Below are 17,372 nucleotides of genomic sequence, written 5' to 3' on the forward strand. Positions count from 1 at the left end.
GTCCCTTTTACAACTATTTTCATGTACTTTAAATAAAACCAAGAGTCGTTTAGTGAAATCAATTGGCCAAGACTGAAGATCTAGTGATCCTCTCTTCCATTTACTGGCACACTTTTGACCAAGAGATTCCAAGCCTGCCCACCATGGCAAGGTAGACTCTTCTAGGGCAGGACCTACACTAAACTACACTAAGCTACACTACTTGATGCTAGTCATCGTTTTTCTAATGTTGGATGTATGTTTGCAGTAGACCTCATCCTATAATCTGTGTGCGTTCTACTCTCTCCTAATTTGGTTTTGTGTCTGTATGCATCTCTCTAACGTATGTACCAGTCAGTTTATGTATATCTGGACATCCTCTGTTAGTTTAGGTCAGTGTATGCCAGTCAATGTAAGTTGCCCATTGTGTGTCAGTAAATAAATGTAAATCCTGTGTTTACCTTGGAATGTAGCCATGTTCCTCTGCAGTTTGGAGAGGGAGCCAATCAAGTAGCAGCAGAGGACCATGGGACTTGAAATCTCATCATAATACAGCCCCATTGATTTCTACAGGGGGTGGAACAACCAAGCCCAGCCTGCTTTGCAAGAAGGGGGGGCTAGCTAAAGACTTAAGCTTGTTGGTCTGAGGAGAGATCACCATGAGGCAGGGAGGTGAATGGAGGTGTGAGGAGAGACTACAGGCACCTGCTGAAGAACTAAAGACATTTCCAGAGACCATCCAGAGAGACGGTTGAAGATGGATGTACCTTCTGTACCACCTAATATCTCTATTTTTATGTGGACTATGTCTGAAATTATGTGGGATCTAACGTTAAAACCACTTGATCTTACCGGATTTAACAAATATCTATTAGCCTAAATGATTTTTGGCCAGAAAATTGCAAGTGGGGGGGGCTAACCGTCCTTATGTGCCACCTAATTTCTCTATTTTGATGTGGAATATTTCTGAAATTATGCGAGATCTAACGTTAAAACCACTTGATCTTACGAATATCTATTAGCCTGAATGATTTTTGGCCAGAAAATTTGATAAAGGGGGGCCAGCCCCCCCCCCACCCCATTAATTACTTAAATCTGTAATTATGTGAGATCTAACGTTAAAACCACTTGATCTTACTGAATCTAACAAATAGCTTTCAAAATAGCTAACTGGTCAATTTTTTGATAAGGGGGGCTTATGACAGGTTAGCCCCCTAGCAAATAACTGTTAATATTGCTTCTTCTGTGTGCGATCTAACATAAACAACGCTTGATCTAACCTGATCTAACAAAGATCTAACAAACTGCATAAGATTTTTATATGGGGGGGGGGGGGCTAACCCGGCAGAGGTCGATTTTGGTCTCATCACTCCAAATGACTTGTGTGTCAGAAGGTTTGAGGCTTGTCTCTGTGCTGTTTGACGTATTATAAGCAGGATACTTTGTGGCAGTTGCGTAGTAATGACTTTCTTCTGGCGACTCAACTATGCAGCCAATCTTTCAAGCGCCTCCTTATTTGTGCTTCTTCAAACAGCCACGCCACATGTTTTCAGAGAGTCCTGTATTTCACCTGAAGTTATTTGTGGGTTTTTATTTGCATCCCAAACAATTTTCCTGGCAGTTGTGGCTGAAACTTTAGTTGGTCTACCTGACCGTGGTTTGGTTTCAGCAGAACCCCTCATTTTCCACTTCTTGATTAGAGTTTCAACACTGCTGATTGCCATTCTCAATTCCTTAATATCTTTGTATACCCCTTTCCTGTTTTATATAGTTCAAATACCTTTTCCCACATATCCTTTGACAATTATTTTGCTTTAGTCCTGACTCAGAATCTAGAAACGTCAGTGCAGCACTGAATGAAATATGCAAGGGTCTATCAGGAGTCCAGAAACTCATTGACCTTTTATACACACACAGGTCACAAGTGAGGATGGTTACCTTTAATAGCCATTCAAACCCCTTTGTGTCAACTTGTGTGCATGTTATCAGGCCAAAATCACCAGGGTATGTAAACTTTTGATCGGGGTCATTTGGGTAGTTTCTGTTGTCATTATGACTAGCACATTATGCCTTTAGCTTGCAGGGTTAAAAAAAAAAAGTGGTGTGGTTTACTACCTTTTAAAAAAATAATTTTATTAATAAATGCATAGCCGCAATAAAGCATGATCAAAGCATATCATGCTATAGTGTGTACTTGTCTCAATAAAAGTCCTAAGGGTAATTTCTGTCTTCTGTCACTTTTGACAATTTTTCCTGACACCAAGAGTAAAATGGTTCACTGTGGAGGGACCTTCAGCTGATTAACTACTTCTGTACCACGCACTTTCACCCCCTACCTGACCAGGCCAGAGCTTTCAGTGCTGTTGTACTTTGAATAACAATTGCGCAGTCATGCAACACTATACCCAAGCCAATTTTCTATCTTTTTGAGACAGATAGAGCTTTCTGTTGGTGGTATTTAATCACCACTGGGTTTTTTATTTTTTGCTAAACAAACAGAAAAAGACCAAAAATGTTGATTTCAGCCCAAACTTTGGGCTACATTCGGACCTGAAACAGACCAAAAGATGCACAGTGTTTTTCTGCAAAATGCACAGGACCTACTGCGGAGATATGTGAACCGGCTCCATAGAGAGCTGGTCAAAATCTTCTGCTATTGGGAATTGGATGCGATGATCCCGCATCAAAATTGTAATGGTGTGAACCCAACCTAAAGAATGTCATATTATGTCCACTCAGAACGGGAAAGCCAACCAGTTCCCACCTGGCCTATAGTAGATTGACGGCCAGGTGGGAACTGGTTAACAGCCTCAGGTCTGTTCTTGTGTGCTATGCGAAGGGTGTGTGTCTCCCTCAAATCACCTCTTAGCCCTTGTACACAGGGTCAGACATTCCGACAACCAAATCCGTCGGATTTTGTCCGACGGATTTTGTCCGACGGATTTTGTCCGACGGATTTTGTCCGAAACTGTTGCATACACACAGTCGGACAAAGTTGTCAGAAACTCCGATCTTACTTAACGTGATGACGTTATTTCATTAGGACGAGACTACGTTCAGGCTAGTAGCCAATAGCTTTGGTCTAGGAATTTGATCTGAGCATGCTTGGCACTTTGTCCGATCGGAATTCTCTACACATGATCGGATAAAGTCCGATCGGATCAAGTTTGGCCGTGTCAGCTATGTCAGGAGTGAAACCCTTCGCTGAAATCAGACAGGCTTTTGGAAGTTATCATGCTTATCAAGAAAAACTGTAAAAAGTCATTTTTTAAATGTATTTATTTCCAGAAAGGTGACTGTTTGCACCATTATTAATAAATATAACCAAATAACCAAATAAATATAACCCAATTGGCATAAATCAGGTTGGAATTGTTTCTGGAAGCCGAAGCGGTATATTGTTCGCTAATAAACATGATAAAACAATGCCTATCACTTGTATTAATGCCAGCCCCAGAGCAACAGTGGCAATGTGAAACATGTTGTCGCTGACAAAGTCACAGACTTTCTTAAAACAGCCTTCCCTGTGGATTCCTGACACTTCAATAAGCAAAGGGTTATTGTGGCATGCCTTCCGTGTCTGGCAGCAGCTGCTGGGTACGGAACCGTTTTTGTGTCTTAGGTCATCATACTGTTGCTCCAAGGACCACGATGATTCAAACCAGTCATGATAACTATGGACACCACAGCAATGCAGGTTTTTTTGGATAGCATCCAGAGCATCAGCCTTTTCCTCATCTTCTGCATAGGAAAGAACAGCGTTCTTCAGGCCACTTTGAAAACCTTCTGCGATATCCCTGTTAAGGCATGAATAAAATTTATATGAGACAACCTTTGTCAGTAGTTTCTCTTCTGCAACATCATATCACATCAAACAAATGAATGAGAATATGAAACAATCTTGATTTTAAAACTTTCCAGTAGTCTCACAGGATTAAAATGTAGGTTTTCTCATCTTTCACCAAAACTATGCCAAAAAATGGCCAATTCATAGACACTTCTGTATACGTTTTCCATCCAACGGCAATAAATTCCCATGCTGAACTAGTATAAAGTTCTCCCCTTTCCCCTTTCATCTATATCAGGGATCTCCAAACTTTCTAAACAAAGGGCCAGTTTACTGTCCGTCAGGCTTTACAGGGGCCAAACTGACCGGTGGGAGTAAAAATGCCCCGTCCTTGGTTTTAGTGGGAGGAATAATGCCGCATTGTTGGTATTCAAGGGAGCAATGATGCCACATCATTGGTGTTAGTGGGAGGATTAGTGCCCCATCATTGGTGTCAGTGGATGGAATGGTGCTCCAAGGGCCAGATAAAGGCAATCAAAAGGCCACATCCAGGCCACAGACCACAATTTGGAGACCATGCATTTATATTATGGGAAGCATCTTCACTGGGGTATCTGCATACAGTCTAAGTTACATACACATACGACTTGAAAAAATTTCAACAGTATCAAACATTTGCTGTTTATAGACAAGGCAACTGTTTTTATTTTATTTTTTTGCTAGAAGCCTGTATAAAATGACTTCCTCAATGAAATAGGCACAGGTGGATTTCCTTGTAGATGTAGAACACTTTCAGGACAGCTTGCTAGTTAGGTTAGGTTAGGCAGATTTCGTTTTTGTGGCTGCCCTGTAATCAGTAGAGCAGCTTATGATTACTTTGGGCTGCTTTGAGCTCTGTAGGCTGCAGGTTTAATTGCTTCCCCCTGTCTTCTGGAAAACTCCATAATGTTTTGGGTGGAAGAGTCAAATGAGCAGCCTGAATATTTATGTGGCTTCAGCTGATACCTGGGGATGTGTGCCCAGATGGTGGCTGGGGGTGTACATAAGTAGTTTGGAGCCTGAAAGAGCAGGGTTATTTTCCCCAAGAGAAGAGGTTCCCATTCCTAGGCAGCTCACCTGAAGAGTTTGCCGCAAAATGCCTGGGCTGAAGGGTGCATGCGAAATGCATGCACCGTACGTAACATCACAACAGCTGATTTTACCATCAGCTCTTGTGACGGCAAGATGGCGCAGGCATGCAATAGCTGACAGAATTTTTTTTTTTTGTCAGACTGTGCCCCGCGCTCCCTTGGAAAGTTTATGTCCATGATAGGCAGATTTCTACACGTTGTGGGTGGATTTATGGACAGTTGGGGGGCGAATTACATGTCCAGTGCTGCAAAACAAAACTTTGTGTTGGTTGGATTTCTAATTTCTTGTGGACGGATTTGGCCGGATCCTCCCTCCGCTCTGCTCTCCTGTATTGTTCGCTGGGCTGCAGCATGCGGGGAGAGATGACAGAGAGCGAAAACTGCTAGCCACTGCCACCTAGGATCGGCCCTGCCTGCGGGCCGTATGTAACTGGTCCACAGGCTGGTATTTGAGACCCCTGGTCTATGGGAATGTTTCACCATTCTTCCAGAAGCACATTAATGTGGCTGCAATTCCTCACTTATGTTTATCCACCCCAAACTAGCTCATCCATGTTTTTATGGACCTTGCTTTGCGCTCTGATCCAAATCATTTGGTGGAGGGGTGGTTATGGTGTGGGGTTGTTTTTCAGGGGTTGGGCTTGGCCCCTTAGTTCCAGTGAAGGGAAGTCTTAAGGCGTCAGCATACCAAGACATTTTGGACCAATGGTGCTAATTCAAGTATCTTCTATTTAGTGCATAACATTCTCTTTGCTGAAGGAAAAACCTTTTTGTGTTCACATTTTTTGACAACCCAATCTCTGTAATTATCTACTAGTGATTAGGACTAGTATGCCCCTTCAGTCTTCGATGGTGTAGATTTATCAGTAAGTACATGTGCTGTTGCATTGTTTCTGATTATGCCTAATGTAGTCATACAGGACTTCCTAAGGGTAGCCTATAAGTCTTCCGAATTTGGGGACTCTTGATATAGGTAGTGGCCATAATTTGTTGGCAGTTGCTTATAACTATACAGTCATCCAGCCAAAAGACACTGATTTGCCACAGAAATATACAATCTTATTTATAAGATAATTATTATCTCTGGTCACTATGTACTATACAAGAAACAATAGAAAACAGCTCCAGTATAAAGAAAATTCCAGGGTCAGTCAACCCACATTGATATTTTCAGACACAGGAGGAATCCAGAGCTACTATTAGGTTTTGCTTCTGTTCCTGACAACTTGGGTGTTTAATATATTCCCAACCATCTTTTTGTCTTCCCACTTCTCCTATTCTCCATAATAAAAGTTTAATAAAAAATAAAAAAATTACCGAAGGGATAATATTTGCAAGAGCGCCCTGACAGTTTGGCTGATAATCTGGCACCATGATGACATCTACTATGAATCATAAGCCTTTCTAAAAATGTCAAATGCCCTGTACAATAACATCATCAAAAAGATCCTAGACATCTTAGTATTCTACATGGAACCATAAAGATCTATATGGATATTTCTAACCTTACAGCGAATGGAGTGTATAAACATCCTAACGTTAATTATTTGTATACCTTAAATTGTCCAATTCTGCTAACAATGTTAAAAAAGATGATAAATTTTCCATGGTCTAGCTATCTTACTTCTAGCTGTGGAACATATCTCTTCTGATTCTCCAAGGACAAAGAAACGTGATTGACATATCCTTAATTAACTTGCTCTGCACAAATATTTTGATTAATTTGTACCATGAATATGACAATTGTAAAGGAAAACTGTGAGCAGTTCGATATAGTAACATTGCTTTATCCTTGCTGTGCAAAATGAATGATAATAAAGTAAGCTTGTCTTGTTTGTTTACAGCCTCTAGAACGCTAGTGACAGATTGTAAATCTAAGATGGTGGAAGTAAGGACAACCAAACAGATTTGGAGTAAGGTGCCTATATTCCAACTGCAAGACAAATCTTTGTCTATAAATAACACAGATATATTATATGGATTATTAGAGAGGATAATAATTATTATTACCTTTTTTTTTTTAAGTACCTGCAGGATAGGAGTTTATGCTGCCATACAGAAACACATTTCAATCAGAATTCACTCCCTAAATGTATTTTTAATTAAGTGAACCCCTAGCCATGAACCCCTAGCCACTTGCCTAAATGTAAATGTACGTCATTACTTTGACGTTAAATACCGGGATTATGTAGTCATACAGTATCTTTCTTTCAGTCAGGCGGCTGACTTTAAGATAAAAGTGGTCCCAGTGGCGGATTTGCCGCAAGATCACTTTTATAGATAGTGGGAGAGGTGCCCCTTTCTCTGCACTTCCTGGTCGTCTCAGAGCTTACCAGAGCTGTCGGTAAGTCCAGAGACAATGTTATCCCTCTGATGCCTGGGCAGGAAGTCGAGTGAGGACAAGTTAGCTCCCAACTGAGTCTATGCCCTTGGAGGACCGGAGCAACATCTGATGTCATGTCCGCCTCTCCGGCTTAAAGGGATTTTTTTTTTTTGTTAAAGTCAAAGTGTCATTTTTTTTTCTTTTTCTCTTTTTTGCTTTTAAGGTTAAATGAGAGATCTGGGGTCTTTTTGATCCCAGATCTCCTAATAAAGAGTACCTGTCATGCTTATTTCTATTACAAGGTATATTTACATTCCTTGTAATAGGGTGTGACAGAGAGAGGCTCTGTCGCTATTAGTTTATAGGAAAAGGTGACCCAGGAGTCTCATTAAGGGTTAATGCAAGGTTCAGAACTAGCACCTCTCCAGGTTCTGTAGTTCTAAAGCATAACATTCAATCCTGGGTCCAGGTTTTGCTAGAGGCCTGCAACCTGGCTCACAACACAGGTGTGCAGGGTCATTATATAGTCAGGTCTGAGAATTGCTTAATGCTCTAATTTTTGGAGACAGCTTTCAGTTTGGAGACCGCTCCCAGTGTGGGAGACAGAAGGTCTCCCCCGGGGTCAGGGAGCCCCAGCCAGAAGCCACGGGACAAAGGTCTCATCAAGGGGTCAGAGGACCCAGCCACAAGCCAGCAGGTCTCCAGGATTTAAGTCAGCTCCTATCAGGGGTGTCAGGAGAACCCTAATCCTTAGGCTAAAGGTGGGCCACACAGCAGGGCACTGCGACTGAAGGCTAGAGAGTCTGTTCTGAGTGTTCTGAGAGAGCTGAATGACACAGTCAAAGGACTGGTAAGAGGATCTGCCATGCTGCCAACTTTCCTTTATTCAATAAAAGTGGGCTGCCACGCCCTAAAACTGCAGTTTGGACTGGCGCAGCTCATTGTAAATGCTACTTGAGTCTAATTCCTCAATCTCACAAGGGTTAAAAGTTATATAAATGAAAAATGGAAAAGGGACGTTGTAAAAAAATAAAATAAAAAGTAAAATAAATAAGAAAAAAATTAATTTAACAGCGCCCCATCCCTCCAAGCTCATGCTCATGCGCAGAAGTGAATGCATGCGTAAGTCGGTATGTAAACGGTGTTTAAACCACACATGTGAAGTATCGCCGCAATTGTTAGAGCGAAAGAATAATTCTAGTGCAAGACCTCCTCTGTAACTCTAAACAGAAAACCTGTAAAAAAATTGAAATTGCCTATGGAGATTTTTAAGTGCCGTAGTTTGTCCCCGTTCCACAAGCTTGCGCAATTTTAAAGCATGACATGTTAGATATCTATTTACTCGGCATAACCTCATCTTTCACATTATATGAAAAAAAAAAATTGGGATAACTTTACTGTTTTGTTTTTTTATTCATTAAAGTGTATTTTTTCAAGTGCATACTGTGTGTTCCATTCATACAGAGCTGCGCTGCAGCATGCTGCTATAGGCTGCAAACATGCTGCAGTGCAGTGCATGCATCACACTTCAAATAAAGTTTGTACAAAAAAAAATAGCTGTCTGAGATGCGCTAAAACACTACCCTACATCAGTTGGGAACAGACAGCTGCCGGAGAGGTAAATCGTTTCTGATTTAGTCTGTTTCTGTATGAACCAGCCCTTAGCTGTCACATACAAAACCATGGTATCTAGTACACTGTGAACTTAAGTGCAGACTGCTGTCTCTTGGTGTCCTAAATGAATGGGGGTGATTTAATCAAGCAGGGTATGATGGTCTTGGGGTTATGATGTCATTGGCAGTGGGGCTGAATGTATTTACATAGCTCAATTTTTCCAGAACTTGCATGCTGTCTTTTCTTAATGATGAATGCTATTTACATTAACAAGCTCACGACAGCCCACCTCACAACCGTCCACCTCTCTGCACCAGATCAGGTACCTAGTACGTGATATGACACTTCCAGGTCTGGGGCGTGCCTCTGGCAGCCCACTCCCGCTGTGATCACATACCGCCGGCACCCACTGATTGTTCAGTACACAGGCAGAATGGCAATCTGCCTATGCAAACAAGGCAGATCGCCGTTCTGTCAGTAGGGAAGGCATTGATACTGTGTTCCTGCAAAGCAGGGACACAGATCTATGCCTTCCTTTAGTACAAACACCTTTCACACACTGCGCAAGCACTGGCTAGGAACATGTTTAACCCTTTGATTGGCCCTGATGTTAAGTCCTTCCCAGCCAGTGTCATCAAAAAATATATAATTATATATATATATATATATATATATATATATATATATATATATATATATATATATATCTCCCTTAGTTTGTAGACACTATAACTTTTGCACAAACCAATCAATATACGTTTAGTAGGATTTTTTTTTACCAAAAATATGTAGCAAAATACATATTGGCCTAACTTGCTGAAAAAATTTGATTTTTAAAAAAAAAAAATGTATTTGATGTGTTTTATAGCAGAAGGTAATATATATATATATATATATATATATATATATATATATATATATACATACACACACATATATATATCATTTTTTTTATTTATTTTTTAATTGTCAGGCTTTTTCTTTTAGCACAAAATGATCAAATACCACCAAAGAAAGCCCTTTTTGTAAAGAAAAAAGGATATGCATTTTATATGGTTACAGCATCAAACGACACATCAACATAACACCAAAAATCTATGAAAGTAATTAAACTGTTGACAAGATGGATGTTAAAGCCATAATAAAAGTTCTGCAAATGGTGTTGTGATTGAAAAAATAAATAAAATAAATATATATATATATATATATATATATATATATATATATATATATATATATATGATATAAAGAATCAATAAAATCAGTATCTGGATGTGTCAAAGGAAGGAGTGGATAAGTTGGACATGATGCGCCATCAACCAGTGGGAAAACAAGAGAGCTACAACAGCCTATAAAGACGCACTTTTTATATCAACACTTTGTGAGTGTACAACGATACATTGTTCATTATTATTTCATTCATTAAAATGTGTTACACTAGGGGCTGATGCGCTCTTTCACTCGTATCACAAAAAATGTCCTGGTCATGAAGGGGGTAAATCTTCCGGGGGTCAAGTGGTTAGGGCAGCACAATACTTTACCCCATCACTTTTCGGAGGCATTTGACAGCAGGTGAGGAGGTGACATATCTTAACCTATAAAAGCCTGCAGTACTGCACTGAAAATCGCATGCATTACATATGCTTGAATGACAGCTGTGGCATAGTCCCATTCACAAGAATTGGTCAAGTTTGGCAGCCTAGTGCCTGCCTATTGCAATCCGTGGTAGAATTTTTTCAGCGCCACACTATGCCCATGGGCAGTGTGTACTAACATGGCTGTTGGCCATGCAAACTTACTGCTGGGTGATCGGGGGAGTTCAACCACCTTCACTGTCCAATCACAGGCTGGGAGTAGGGAGATGACCTGTGTTCCTTAACTGCAGTAGTCAGGTCATCACCTTGGCTCTATTATCTGGCAGGTTGTGTAAATTCCAGGACTAAATGAACTGCAATACAATTCTTTGGCAAGTAGCTCTTACATATGCATTTCAACTGTGTATTTTTTTGTTTGTCCGAGGATCAGATTTACCTATCTATCTATCTATCTATCTATCTATCTATCTATCTATCTATCTATCTATCTATTGTAAAATATTCAAGGAATGCATATTTAAAATCTGTGCACCTGTAAGTTTCCACTGTGTTCTTAAAGTCACATCTTGAATGATAGTGTAAAAAAAATTGTTCCCTCTAATGAACATATGTTAAGTGAGAGTATAATTCATCATATTAATAAAAGCTTCTGCAAAATAAAATAATTATATATATATATATGCAGTACAGTGATGTGAACCATGAAAGATCAGCTGCCTACTTGTCGTTATATACTATTGAAGAGGAGTGAGTGATAAAGTAGGAGATTACCTGCGGTAGAACAAGCCAGAGAGTCCAGCAGCAAGCCCAGCCAAAAGCACTGCCAGCTGGAAAAGCCCATAGGTGCGTAGAAGACACCGTTTCTCTACTGCAGCACTGAAGCAGCCAAGAAAGCCCCAAAGCAGTACAGCAGCCCCACTCACCAGTAAAATGAGTGGTGTGTTTGGATAACTGTTGGTGGACAAAACCAAATATTGCTCCAATGAGATTTTTGCCCATATTCCCACTATGAGCATGGCTAGACCTGCAATCCAAAAGACGAAACTGAAGGCCATGAGAGAGAGCTTTAACAGAGCCATCCTACGTTGTATGTACCTCTTTCTGTGTGGCAAACTGTATTTGGGGATAACCAAGGATCGAAAGAGGATGTCATCATTTTCTTGCAACTCTCCTGCTACAGTTTGCTGTGACACAAAACGCTGCACTTCTTCCTCCTTATCTTGGGGATATTCAGGCAGCACCCACACACCAGTGGGGTGACTTCTATGTGGATGTCCAGCCACAATGGAGATCCTTCTGTCACCCTGTAAGTCCAAAATGTCATTTCTCCCTGCAGAGCATTTTCTTGGATGCAAGTGCTCTGCTGTGCCATCAGTCATGGTCCCTTGCCTCTGCTAGATTTTACAGCCTCCCCCTCTGATCACCTCTCTAGAAAGCCAATACATTTCCTTTAGCTCAGCAATAAATGTCAGATTGTGAGCTCCTACGTAGAAGACTAATATGCTTCTTTCTATTCCTGTTTCACTAGATGTAGCCTGTTACTGTTATTATGGTCTCATGCTTTCTATATTATTAGCTGTAAAACATAGAATTTCAGATAGAATAATAAAAAATATAGAGACTTTTTCCTAACTTGCTAATGCAGCGGTACTCCCGTAGGGGCTGCTGAAATTTTTGATTGTCTGTCACCCTGCCCAGTCTGACATTCACCTCTCAAAACACTCCACAAAGACCAGTCCACATGCTTTGTTTTTTTGTTGTTTTATTGAGGGGATGGGGTAAGAGAAAGATGGGATGCCCAATATAATTGGTAGAAAATGCTTGGGACAACTATATACAATCCAGTTTATACTCTCCATTTCTCTTCCTGCACATCACTTCCTGTCAGAGGAATAACAGAAACTGAACTCACCAGTATCAGCGCTTCCCTGTGCGCCTGTGCAGAAGAGTAGCGCTACGGCCCATATGGGTGCGCAATACAGCAGGCCGGTGCACATGGTTGCACGATGCGGCACATCACTGCGGACGCGTGCACGCCATAGCTTGCACAACATGAGATTCCCCTGGCAGGCCTATAAAAGGCAGTTCAACTCCTTGCTTTATTGCCGGTTTGTCTTTTCAGCTTCAAGTGTTCCTGTTCCAAGCTCTGTATACCTGTGCCTGCCTGTTGTGACCCAGATTAACCCCTACCTCCTCTGAATCTCTCTAACACTTGACCCTCAGCTTGCTTAAAGGACTACTCTATCTGCTTGATCTCTGTGTTTGACCCTCAGCTTGCTTAAGGACTTCGCTATTTGCCTGATCCCTCTGTATGACCCCAGCTTTCCTAAAGGAGTTCTCCACTGTCTGATCCCTGTGTTTGACCCTCTGTCTCCTCCTTAGACCCTGCTCCAGTCTCCGTTTCCGGATCAAGGTGTCAGAGCCCCAGTTGGGCTTCTCATCCTGTTCAGTGTTAAGTCCGCCCTGCAAGGTACATCCCTCCTTCAGAAGATCTCCATGCAAGCCTATTCTACCTGCTGGTGACCTGTGCCTCTCTGTGTCCTATAATCTCTGTGTGACCTTCAGGGGTAGAGCGCACTCAGCTGCAAGGGGAGCTGCTCTCGACATCTCTGCCTTGGTGAGTACCTAACAATACAAACCAGCCATGTCTGAGGCCAACAGAGCTGGTTCTCCCCTTGAGGCTCTGTGCCAGCAGGTTACAGCCCTTACACAGGCAGTCCAAAGACTTCAAGAGGGCTATTTTCAAATTGAAAGTGTCTCCAACAACTTTCTCCGGCACCTGCAGATACAGTTTCAGCATCTGCCAGTGGGGCGTCCTCTTCACAGTATCAAGCCAGTCCAGCTCCTGCAGTGGTAATGACCCTCCCTGAACCCAGGGTCCCCATTCCAGAATGTTTTTCTGGGAACCGGAAGAAGTTCAGGGCTATTAAAAATGCCTTTCTGTTATATCTATCTCTTGAGCTCAGGACTTTTCATACCGAAAACATAAAAGTGGGGTTCATTATTTCATTACTGTCTGAAGAACCTCAAGCTTGGGCCCATAATTTCCTTGATCAGAAGAGTCCCCTTCTCAACTCTGTGGAAACTTTCTTTGACTCTATGGCCCAACTATATGATGATCCACAACGCACGGCCATTGCCGAAGCCATCTTACACACTTTGACCCAGGGGAAAAGACCAGTGGAGGACTATACTGTATAATTCCAAAAATGGTCCGGTTGGAATGAGGCCACCCTCAAATACCAGTATCACTAGGGTCTTTCTGAAACCCTTAAGGACAAACTGACTCGGGTGGACACTCCTACCTCTCTGGAAGATCTAATCCAACTGGCTGTCTGTGAGAGAGACGCTTTGAATGCTTCCAGTCTTCACGGCCTACCTGGATGCTACCTCAGATTCCTCCTGATCATCCACCCTCTCCAGTTCCTTCCTACTCCTCTGACAGTGAACCTATGCAACTGGGTTTGGTCTGGTCTCCGCTCAGTCCTGATGAGAGACAACGCTGGCGTCAAGTCAATCTCTGCCTTTACTGTGGAGGAGCGGGCCATTTTTTGCGCAACTGTCCAGTGAGACCCAGTAAGTGTCACTCGCAGTACGCCATGAACTTTCATGTTGCTAGTTCAGTTCAATCTCACCTTGTCCTCCCGGTCTCATTACAGGCGGGGGAAGAGGAGATTGGGGTGTTGGCCATCATTGACTCCGGAGCATGCAGCTGTTTCCTGAAAAAATCCCTGGTCCAAAGACTGCATATTCCCCTTCGAGTTAAAGAAAATAACCTTCAAATTCACCTGGCAGATGGATTCTTATCTCTACAGACTCTGGTCATCAAGAATTTCTTTACTTTGACATCATATGCTCACCCATGTTTGCCATCATCTTGGGATTTCCATGGCTACAAGCTCATGATCCTCAGATCAACTGGAATAAAAGAGAAATTTCCTTCTCCTCTGTGTACTGCTCCCAACATTGCTTTGTGCCGGTTTCCAATAATACTGCCTCCTGCCTGACCATACAGCCAGTAACAGACAATCTCCAGCACGTCCCCTCCGTTTATCACAAATTCTTGGACATATTTGATAAAAAGAAAGCCAGTTTACCACCTCATCGGCTTTATGACTGCCCTATTGATCTCTGACCTGGTTCCGAGACTCCTTTTGGCTTGCATATTCCTTCTGTCTGAGACTAAGTTGGAAGCTCTCCGTTCCTATATCGATGAGAATCTTGAAAAAGGGTTCATCCGCCCTTCCTCTTCCCCAGCTGGAGCGGGTATTTTCTTTGTTGAGAAGAATAATGGCTTTCTAAGACCTTGTGTGGACTACAGGGAACTCAATAAAATTACTATTAAGAACCGGTACCCGCTCCCTCTCATCCCAGAGCTTTTTCAACATTTCCGAGCCGCCTGAATATTTACCAAACTAGATCTACGGGGTGCATACAACCTTGTTCGGAGCTGGGGACGAATGGGAAACTGCCTTCAGATCCAGGTTTGGACACTTTGAATACTTAGTGATGCCTTTCAGGCTGTGCAACGCCCCAGCCACTTTTCAGCATCTGGTAAACAACATTTTTCGGGAGTACTTGGTCAATTTCATGATAGTCTATCTTGACGACATTTTGATCTTCTCTACCACAGTAGAATTGCATCAAACTCATGTAAAGAAGGTACTCTCAATCCTCAGGGAACACGGACTGTACTTGAAAGAATGTGAATTTGAAAAAACTGGCATCTAGTTCCTTGGGTTTATCACATCCACAAAAGGGGTCGCAATGGACCCACAAAAGGTAAAAGCCATCCAGGAGTGGCCAGACCCTTCGGATAAAAAAAAAGAAATCCAGTGATTTGTTGGCTTCGCCAATTTTTACCGCAGATTTATTAAAGGGTTCTCTTCAATCATCTCCCTCATCACCCAGTTGACTCGCCAGCAAATCCAGTTCCAATGGTTCCAGGAAGCTCAGTAAGATTTTGATAGATTAAAGAATCTTTTCACCTCTGCATCCATACTTCAACATCCTGATCCAGCCTTACATTATGTACTGGAAGTAGATGCCTCAGAGTCAGCAACAGGAGCAATATTGTCCCAGAGAAGTGGTTAAAAGTCACTTCTCCACCCAGTGGCTTTTGCTTCTCGCAAACTAAGCCGACCTGAAAAGAACTACGACGTAGGTGACCGGGAACTATTAGCCATAAAATGTACTCTGGAGGAGTGGAGATACTTACTGGAGGGTGCGTAGAAGTATCTCAGAACAGCTAAACATCTTAGACCCCGACAAGCCCGATGGACATTATTTTTCTCCAGGTTCAATTTCCATATCTCCTACCGACCCGGATCAAAGAATGGTAAAGTGGACGCACTCTCCCGAATGTTCCCAGAAACCATCCATTCGACAGATCCTGTTACCATCTTATCCCCACACAACTTTCATCCAGCCTGATCTTAAATCTGCCATTAAACAAGCCTCCAGCCAGTACACTGAACCAGAAGCATCTTCCTTGGAAAGAAGAGAAAGTTTACTGTGGGCCCAGAACAATGTATTCGTTCCTCCTTAAGTGAGACTTCAAATTTTAAAGACCTTCTATGACCATAAAATGGCAGGACATTTTGGAATACAGAAAACCTCTGAATTAGTTAATCATTACTTCTGGTGGCCGGGTTGGAGACAGGACTGTAAGGACTATGTTCAATCCTACATTACCTGTGAACACAGCAAAGGGTCAATCACTAAAGCCTGGAGGCTCATAAGACCCTTACCGATTCCTGAACGACCCTGGAAAGAAGTCTCTATGGACTTTATTGTTGACCTACATCCCTCTGAAAAATTCACCACCATTTTGGTAGTAGTCGATCGCCTCTCAAAGATGGTGCACTTCCTGCCCATGATGGGCACCCCTTCTGCCCTGGATACAGCAAACACATTCATCAAAGAAGTAGTAAGTAGTCTAACAGGGGAATCCAATTCACCTCTAAGTTCTGAAAGGACCTCTGTAAGGCCCTAGAAATCCAGATCTCCCTCTCTTCAGCATACCACCCGCAAAGCAATGGCCAAACAGAGAGAACTAATCAGTCTTTAGAACAATATCTCCGTTGCTTCTGTTCTTGCTCCCAAGATAACTGGTCTATTCTTCTCCCCTGTGAGGCGTTTGCTTACAATTCCATACATTCTGCCATCAACCAAACTCCCTTTTGGGCCAATTATGATTTTTATCCCACCTTTCTGCCGGATTCTATTCCTGAAGTCTCAACTCCTGCGGTACAGGATCGGATAAATTTCATCCAAACAATTTTTTTTACAGCTTCAGGAAGCCATGAAGCAAGCCCAAAACAATTATAAGGAATATTATGACAGGGGAAGAAGGAGTAACCCAAACTTCATGAGTGGAGACAAGGTATGGCTATCTGCTGTTAATCTCAAATTACCCTGTCTGTCACGAAGATTGGGCCCAAAATTCATTGGCCCTTTTGAAATAAAGAGAGTGGTTAATCCCGTTGCCTTTGAACTAGCTTTGCCCAGTTCTTACAAAATACACCCTGTGTTCCATGCATCTTTACTGAAGCCGGTGGTCCCTAGCTCTTTTTCAGGAAGAGCGTAACTACCACCTCCACCAGTTGAAATTGAAAGGGAAAATTAGTTTGAAGTCAAGGAAATAATGGACTGTAGAAAAAGGGGGGGACAAATCCAGTACCTCATTAAATGGAAAGAGTACCCCCAGAAGATAATTCCTGAGAACCTTCAAGCAATGCACACACTCCTTGTTTGGTACAGGACTTTCACAGAAGATACCCAGGAATGCTGGCCAGGTTGGGCATTTGGAGGCTGCCCCTTGGGGGGGGGGGGGCACTGGCAGAGGAATAACAGAAACCAAACTTGCCAGTATCGGGGCTTCCCTGTCTGCCTGCGCAGAAGAGTAGCGCTACAGCACATACGGGTGCACGATACAGCGGGCT

General features: G+C 42.3%; 1 protein-coding gene across 1 annotated transcript; it reads right to left on the bottom strand.

The window, feature by feature from the left end:
* Positions 1-3,287: 3,287 nt before the first annotated feature.
* Positions 3,288-11,845, bottom strand: LOC143960283 (tetraspanin-7-like). The gene is made up of 2 exons (XM_077468701.1): positions 11,200-11,845; positions 3,288-3,776 (listed from the first exon to the last, which is right to left on the bottom strand). The coding sequence occupies exons 1-2, from the start codon at positions 11,805-11,807 to the stop codon at positions 3,341-3,343; spliced, it is 1,044 nt and encodes a 347-aa protein (XP_077324827.1). The 5' UTR covers positions 11,808-11,845; the 3' UTR covers positions 3,288-3,340.
* Positions 11,846-17,372: the final 5,527 nt, after the last annotated feature.

Source organism: Lithobates pipiens, unplaced genomic scaffold (assembly GCF_037356315.1).
Source record: "Lithobates pipiens isolate NorthernLeopardFrog02 unplaced genomic scaffold, aLitPip1_a1.2 Scaffold_8, whole genome shotgun sequence".
Classification (NCBI taxonomy): Eukaryota; Metazoa; Chordata; class Amphibia; order Anura; family Ranidae; genus Lithobates; species Lithobates pipiens.

What these genes read in the sequence shown, in the direction of transcription:
- LOC143960283 (XM_077468701.1), bottom strand. Translation starts at nt 11,807, where the DNA reads ATGACTGATGGCACAGCAGAGCACTTGCATCCAAGAAAATGCTCTGCA. An exon ending in TCTGGCTTGTTCTACCGCAG is followed by an intron (nt 3,777 to 11,199) that starts GTAATCTCCTAC and finishes ATGCCTTAACAG; the next exon opens with GGATATCGCAGAAGGTTTTC.